General features: G+C 39.1%; 1 protein-coding gene across 1 annotated transcript; it reads left to right on the forward strand.

The window, feature by feature from the left end:
- The first annotated feature begins 3,743 nt into the window (after nucleotides 1–3,743).
- On the forward strand, nucleotides 3,744–4,664 carry LOC113247143 (olfactory receptor-like protein OLF4). Its single transcript, XM_026488029.2, has one exon. The coding sequence runs from the start codon at nucleotides 3,744–3,746 to the stop codon at nucleotides 4,662–4,664; it is 921 nt and encodes a 306-aa protein (XP_026343814.1).
- Nucleotides 4,665–8,800: the final 4,136 nt, after the last annotated feature.

Here is an 8,800-nt window from a genome sequence, read left to right on the forward strand (position 1 = left end):
TCTTGAAGTAATTGCTAGTTTTGAGGAGTACTGGTTGTGTGTTTTCTAAAATTATCTTCTTTTGGACTTGCCTTCTTGTTCTTTTCTTCCTGAGTAGACTAGGACTATGGGTGTTGGACAAGAAGACCAGAGAGATAAACAGCCATGTTCATCTCATGAGACCAAGGGTACACACTATGAACATGACTGACCCTCAGTGTTGATATTGATGTCCTCACTGGCATGGGGTTTGTCAGATTTCTTCATTGTGGATACTTTTCCCCCTTCTTTCCAAATTGTACTCTTGTAAGGACTTTCTTCCTTTCTTTCTTTCTTTCTTTCTTTCTTTCTTTCTTTCTTTCTTTCTTTCTTTCTTTCTTTTTCTTTCTTTCTTCTTTCTTTCTTTCTTTTTCTTTCTTTCTTCTTTCTTGTTGGTTTGTTTTTTTGTTTGTTTGCTTGTTTATTTATGTTAGTCACTATACAGTACATCATTTGTTTTGATGTAGTGTTCCATGATTCATTGTTTGCATAGGGACTTTTCTAAGTGTAACCCCATTCCTAAGTAGTGGGAGTTGTCCCCCACTCCTTGAGAGTAGAATATCTATGTATATAGTTGGTACTGTTCTGCCCTCTAGTGTGTGTCTTCTCTTTTTTTTTCACTTATTTACATCGGTGTACTCTCCTTGATATTGATTATATAGTCTGTGTCGTAACCCAATACTACTTCATGTTGTTACTCAAATTGTTCCATATTTGGCAATCAGTGATTCCTGCAAGGAGTCCTGTTTCATTTTATTGGATCATGGGATCAGCACCAAGATCTCGGTGCCAGGTGCACTTGCTGCTACCAGGGTCTCTAGATCCCCTCAACTGACCTGGCAAGGAAACATATGAGTGTATGCTCTGTGTATATGCAGACACCTACACATCTATCTATATGTACCTCTCTGTATCTGTGTTAGGCTAAAGCAAGTTCATACTGATGGCTCCAGCTCTCATTTACTGCCAAATGGATCATTCTAGCCTCTCCACCTTGCTTACGTGTAAACTCCCACACCAAATGACCCACCATTTACTCTCCGTTTCCTTATATGTTCAATTTCAGTTCACACGTGTAGAGCATCAGCATTGTTAACAGTACTCTCCTGGGTACACCTGTATCAACGACAGTGGAGTCCTGTGCACTTTCATCTCCACTTTTACAGACTCCACTCAGTTCCCAGATCACATGTTTCTGCCTTTTTTGCCCACCTGCTTTATTGAGTTTTTTTTCACACAATTGTAATATAGTTAGCCAATTTTTTTTTTTTCACATGGAGCATTCCATTCTGGGATACCCTCCGTCCTCTGAGTGTTTTGTGTGTATTGACTGGTATTTGTAACGTTGTTGAATCTGTTTATTAGTCTAACAGTTTTTCATGTTTTTAGTGATGTGTTAGTTTTAAAATAAGATCACCTTTTTTTTGTGAAGAGAAATATATTACCTCTTCCTTTCTACTTTTGATGGCTCTCCTTTCCTTTCTTTTCCTTTCACTCCTCCTCCTCTTCCTCCTCCTCCTCCTTCTCCTCCTCCTCTTTTTCCTCCTCCTCCGTCTCCTCCTCTTCCTCTTCCTTCTTCTTTCTCTTCACCGGTTAATTGCTCTGTCTGGAATTTGGATGCTGTGTGTAAAGAAAGCAGGCATTCTTGTCTTGTTCTTATCTTAGGGTTGCTTTCAGCCTTTCCCTATTAAGAATAATGTTAGAGGTGGGTTTTCATATATGACCTATCATGTTGAGGAAGTTTCCTTCTGTTCTTAGTTTTTTTTTGATGTTGCTATTATGAAAGAATGCAGAATTTTGTCAATTTTTTTTTCTGCATCAGTTGAGATAATCCTGCCTTTTATCCTTCATTCTGTTAATGTGGTGTATTACAGGGAGGGGTTTTCATAAGTTAAACCATCCTTGCCTTCCAGGAATGAATCCCACTGTCATGATGCATAATTCTTTTGTACTGCATGAACAAAAGGCTGCTATATTCAGTTGTAATATTTAGTCAGAGATGCCCATGGCATGTTGATCTGTACTTTTCTTTTCTTGCAATGTCTTTATTTGGCTTTGGTGTAAGTGCAATTCTGCCCTTTTGGAAGAAAGCAGGAAGTGTTTGCCTTTGAAAGTTTTTGGAAGAGTTTGAGAAAGATTTATGTTCATCCTTCTAATTCTGTGTGGATCATGTGATCTTTAGTCATGATTCCTCCAGTGGGATGCCTACGGTAGAAAATGCAATTCTCCTAGTAGAAAGAACTCTGTGACTCACAGTATCTCCTGTGCTCTGCTTACCTTCTTTTCTTTTCTTTTTCTTTCTTTCTTTTCTTTCTTTTTTTTGTCTTCTGCTTTCTAATACAGTTGTGCTTGAGCTACAAGAGTACACAGTGCTACAATAATGGACAACTCTCTGTCTTTCTCCCTCTCTGCACTGTGTGTGTGTGTGTGTGTGTGTGTGTGTGTGTGTGTGTAGGGAATAGAGAAGTTATCATTACAGTGCACACAGGTTGAACATTTATAGCAAGCTGCAGCTGTTTTGGGGAACAAAAAATGCAGAATGTAGACCAGCTAGAGACTGAGAGTAAAGAGAGAGAGAGAGAAAGAGAAAGAATTATAGAGGAATGAATTTTGTTCATTTGTATATATTACATAAAATTTGTGCCATTGTAGAAATCATATATAATGTATACATATAAAAATGACAATGAATGACAGTGTCCGTTGCCTCAGAATGTTTCCAAAGAAGCAGGAGGCTTTGATCTCCTCTCTTCTTCTCCTACATCCAACACCTGTTCCTGTTGTGTTACCCACTCTGCTCACAGCTTTCTCTTTGATGTTGCCCTGTGGTTTCGGGTGAGCTTCTGTCTAAGGCTGTTTGCACAGGCTATTTCTCTGCCTTATTTTTTTTTCTCAAAATTATCTGCATGGTTCATGAATCCACCGCCCTCAGCTTTCTTGCTCAAAATCCCCTTATCAGAGAGGATAAAATGGAAAGTTTTCTCTTCACTTTAGGACTAACTTGTCTTGCATTATTTTACTTATTAGTGATAATCACCATTTGTTACATAATTCGCTCATCCGTTAATACTTGATTCCTCCCTCTAACACACATATCTTAGTCTCAATCTTATTAAGGTCAAACACACATCACTACTTTACAATGGTTTCAACAATGCTTGCCACAAAATAATTGGTTAAAATATTTGTTAAGTGAACAAAAAACGTCTCAGGAAATTTATAGAGGGCAACATTGTTTTGGGTAATCTTTCAATTCAGGAGTAGTACTGCAATTATTTTCAGCATCATGGAAAACATGGAGCTTTTGAGATCCTTGAAATTTTCAGCTAATTATTCTAGATTGATAGGTAATGTGTGAGAATTAATGAATGAAGAAATTTGAAAGCACAAATTTCACCACACAAATCTCAGCATTTCTTTTTATCTCTCTCTCTCATCTATTGATTTGAGAGAGAGAGAAAGAGAGAGAGAGAGAACTCACAAGCAGGGGAAGGAGCAGAGGGGGAGGAAGAGATTATGAAGTAGACTCTGCTCCCAGCATAGAGTCCAATGTGGGGCTTGAACTCACCTCCAGGAGATCATGACCTGAGCTGAAACCAAGAGTTGGTTGTTCAACTAACTGAGCCACCCAGGCACCCCAATCACAGCATTTCTTTTAACTTTGGGCTCACTGCTTGTGACTTTCCTATGCTCTTGTCTCTGTTCCAGCTGTTTTCAGCAGTTACATGGAACAAAGAAATCAAACTCCTGTTTCAGAATTTATCCTCCTGGGACTTTCAGAGGAGGGAGAACTGCAGCCACTGCTCCTTTGGCTGTTCCTGTCCATGTACCTGGTTGCCTTCAGTGGGAACCTGCTCATCGTCCTAGCCATTGTTATGGACTCCTGCCTCCACACCCCCATGTACTTCTTCCTGGCCAACCTGTCCTTTGTAGACATCTGTTTCACCTCCACCACCATCCCCAAGATGCTGTGGAACATCCAGACTCAGAGCAAAGTGATCACCTATACAGGCTGCCTCAGTCAGATGTATTTTTTCATGCTCTTTGCAGGATTAGACAACTTTCTCTTGACAGTGATGGCCTATGACCGGTTTGTGGCCATCTGTCACCCCCTGCACTACACAGTCATCATGAACCCCAAGTTCTGCTGCATCCTGCTTCTGGTGTGCTGGGTTTTGAGTGTTCTGGACTCTCTATTACAAGACTTAATGGTTTTGCAATTGTCTTTCTGTACACAGATAGAAATCCCTCACTTTTTCTGTGAACTTAATCAGGTGATCCAACTTGCTTGTTCTGACACCTTCTTCAATAACCTGGCAATTTATCTTGCGAGTGGATTTCTGGGGGTTCTTCCACTCACTAGCATCCTTTTCTCTTATTCTAGAATTGTAACCTCCGTTTTGAAAATTTCATCTTCTGGGGGCAAGTATAAAGCATTTTCCACATGTGGGTCTCACCTCTTGGTTGTCTCCTTATTCTATGGTACAGGCTTTGGTGTGTATCTTAGTTCTGCTCCTTCACAAAATTCCAGGACAACTGCCATGGCTTCAGTGACATACACAGTGGTCACACCCATGCTGAACCCCTTCATCTATGGTCTGAGGAACAGAGACATAAAATTGGCCTTAAGAAAGCTCTTTAGCTGAGAAGCATTCTCCACATATAAGGATCCTTTGCTTCAAGATGAAGAAGTGTGTAATAGGGCTCAAAACCCTGGAAGACCTAGATCATGATTTTTGTATCAGTTCATAGAAATAAAATCTGCAGTTTATCTTCCTACAGTGTTCAGTCTTTTTAATTTTTTCATACATAACAAGCAGCTATGTCTTTTTTTTTTTTAGTTTGAAGTTTTTATTTAAATTCCAGTTAGTTAACAGATGGTGTAATATTAGGGTCAGGAATAGAATTCAGTGATTCATCACTTACATACAACACCCAGTGCTCATCACAGCAAGTTCCCTCCTCCTTCCCCATCATCCATTTAGCCCATCCATCCACCTACCTCCCCTCCAGTTCTCCATTTTTAAGAGTCTGTTTTATATAGGTAGACTGGTGATGGGTAGTAAGGAGGGCACGTATTGCATGGTGCCCTGGGTGTTATACGCAACTAATGAATCATCAAACTTTACATCAGAAACCAGGGATGTACTGTATGGTGACTAACATAATATAATAAAAAACATTAAAATATAGTCTATTTCTTAAAATTTTTTAAAAATATTTATTTATTTCAGAAAGAGATAGAGTTAGCATGAATGAGTGTGGCAGAGGGAGAGGAAGAGAGAATCTCATGCAAACTCTGGGCTGAGCATGGAGCCCAATGCAAGGCTCAATATCATTACCCTGAGATCACAACCTGAGCTGACACCAAGAATTGGACACTTAACTGACTGTGCCACCCAGGCACTTGCATTTTTTTAAAAAAAATTTTTGATATTGCATAAATTTCCAGTGGTATATAAGTAATTCAGGAAATTGGATACTTATAATGTTTGGAAGAGCCAGAGGAATATATGGGATGCTTCCTCCATCAGATGAAAGTAGCTATCCCTTAGAGTACCTGCTTTGGGAGAAAATCCATTTAACATAGCAGAGGTTATATATCAGTTTCTAGGGGTGCCTGTCAATCTACTCCAGAAAGAGATCATTGCTTAACTGGAACCCTGTGTGATGAAGTTTACAATAATCCACATTCACTATGAAATACCTAATTTTCAATTGCACAGTTCAAAACATAAATTAAGTGTGTAGGTAATAGAAATTACAACTCCTGATTTTTCAGGCACTGATGGTGTCCTTTTCAGTGCTTTTTCCAGGGATGCTTTATACTTTTCTTTTAGTGTTTAGGTAGGCAGCAACACTGCCTGGTGATTTCCCTCAGCACCTCTTGTCATAATAGTCCTTTCATGGTCACAAAAGCGATATGGATATTGTACCTATTTCCAGCTAAGTTTTTGTAATGATGCATCTCAGAAATTAGGCAGTAATAGAAGAGTAAATGTATGGACCTCACCTGTGCTTTATGAGACAGAGTAAGATGAATGTCTCCTCATCGCCTGACCCCAGAAGCTTCCACTTGGATTTGTAGGCTATAATGGTAACTTCCTATTACCAGGTTCACACTTTTCTGGGTAAAAGTCCACAGATCATTTGAACACTAGTGTTCAGATAAATGTTTAAGGATCACTCTCAAAAGGAAACACAAAGGAAGAAAGGAAAGAAAGAAGATAGGAAGAAAATAAGATAAAGGGAATAAAGCAGAGCACTTGTAGCATAGTATAGTTACTCTCATCTTCCCCAATTTCTTTTTTTTAAAGTTTTATTTATTTATGAGACACACACAGAGAGAGAGAGAGAGAGAGAGAGAGAAATGGGGGGAAGAGGGGCAGAGGTACAGGGAGAGAAAATCTTAAGCAGGCTCTGTGCCAATCTCACAATCCTGAGATCATGACCTGACCAAAATCAAGAGTTCATTGCTTAACTGACTGCCCCACCTAGGGACCCCTCATCTTGACCAATTTCAAGCTACCAATTTCAGTTCAGACCTCAGTCCTCACGCGTCATCATAAGCTCCCTAGCACCATCACCTCAGAGTCTTTGCGTTGTTTTTGGAGGAAAACTTAATGCAATTGCTACCATTTTAGAGTCTTCACTCAAGAGAGGCTGGTTCTATCAATCTAAGATTTGGGGCTGTGAAATTCATTGTGGTGACTCAGGTCAGGCTTTTCTTCATGAGAATTAGAAGGCTTTTAATTTTTTTTTATTGTTTTGGTTACTCAGATTGAATGGGTCTTTCGTCAGCTGCCCACCATTTTTGTTTCATGGAGACACCACGAGGAATTTGCTATTTGAGAAATCCCTGTGGCTCTCACAATTTAGATGAGAATGATGAACTCTTACATGAACTATGAACACCATATCTCAGATGGTGTGGACTGCTGACATAGCCTCTGACAGTTCAGGATGGGTGACCTCAGGACAAATCCATTTCAATTTGAGCATGTCCATGGAAACCATGTCCTTACAGGGTTGTATGACTCTGTAGAGCTTGTCGAGGAAGACACTACAGGCTCACCAGGTTATTTCTCAAAGACCTTACGTTAAATTTTATGTCCTCTGAACCCTTATTTTGGGTATACTTTGGGGATGAGGTATTGAATCACACAAGATAAACCATTACAATGCCCTTGTCTCCTGAACTGTGGATTTCTTCTTCTATATCATATGAGGCAATTTATGGCACTGAAATTCTCTTAGCATATGGTAACCTTTTTCATTCCTTTTTTGTCATGTTAAGATATATATTAAATATATTATTTTAAAATTTTGAAATATTCAGTTATGTGGCATTAAGGACTTCTCCCTATTGCACAACCACCACCTCTATTCATCTACAGAACTTTCTCATTATCTCAAACTGAGCCTTTGTTCCCATGAAATACAAACTCCCCATTGCCCCTCTGCCCAGCCCCTGGTTCCCGCCATCCTACTTTCTCTCTCTAAAACAGAGTACTCTAGGTACCTCATAGAGATGTAATAGTAAAATATTTGTCTTTTTGTGTCTGGCTTCTTTCACTTAGTTTAATGTTGGCGAGGTTCAGAGTTCCATTCGTTTTACAGGCCAAATGATGTTCCACTGTAGGTGTTCACCACACTTTGTTCATCTGTGATTTTGTTGATGGACGTTGGGGTTGTCTCCACATTTTGGCTACTGTAAATAAAACCTTATGAAAATCAGTGTACAATTATCTGTTCTAGTCACTACTACAAATTCGTTGGGGCATATAAGTAGACGTATACCGACAAGTGAAACTACTGGATCATATGATAATTATCTGTTTCAGTTTTTGAGGAACTGGCACACTGTTTCCTGCAGCTGCTGTGTCACTTATTCTCATCAGTGAAGTGCCACAGGGTTCCAGTTTCCCCACATCCTTTCCAAATCTTATTTTCTGTCTTGGCTTTGAAAATAGCCATTGTAGTGTGTGTGAAGTGGTGTCACATTATGGTTTGGTTTGCATTTCCTTAATGATCAGTGATGTTGGGTATCTTTCATGTGTTAACTAGCCATTTCTATGTCTTCTTCGGAGAGTGGCCATCAGTGTGTTCTCTGTAGTTAAGAGACTGTTTCTAGTTTGTCTCTGTCTCTTTTTTTCCTTTGCACATGTTTATTTTCTTATTCCACATATGAGTGAAATCATATGGTATTTGTCTTTGTCTGACTGACTTACTTTGCTTAACATAATACCTTCCAGTTCCATCCATGTGTTTGCAAATGGCAAGATTTCATTCTTTTTGATGGCTGAGTAATATTCCATTATATATGTATACCACATCTTCTTAATCATTCATCTGTCAATGGACGTCCAGGCCCTTTCCATAGTTTGGCTATTGTGGACATTGTTGCTATAAATATTGGGATGCATGTGACCTTTTGTATCACTATATTTGTATCCTTTAGATAAATACCTAGTAGTGCAATTTCTGTGTTGTAGGGTACTTCTATTTTTAACTTTTCGAAGAAACTCCATACTGATACTGTTTTCCAGAGTGGCTGCACCAGTTTGCATTCCCACTAACAGTGCAAGAGGGTTCCCCTTTCTCCTCATGCTTACCAACATCTGTTGTTTCCTGAGTTGTTAATTTTAGCTATTCTTACTGGTATGAGGAGTATCTCATTGTGGTTTTGATTTGTATTTATGAGTGATGATTAGGAGTGATGTGAGCATTTTTTCATGTGTCTGTTAGTCATTTGTGTATCTTCTTTCCAAGAAATACCTAT

The sequence above is a fragment of the Ursus arctos genome, unplaced genomic scaffold (genome assembly GCF_023065955.2).
Source record: "Ursus arctos isolate Adak ecotype North America unplaced genomic scaffold, UrsArc2.0 scaffold_14, whole genome shotgun sequence".
Lineage (NCBI taxonomy): Eukaryota > Metazoa > Chordata > Mammalia > Carnivora > Ursidae > Ursus > Ursus arctos.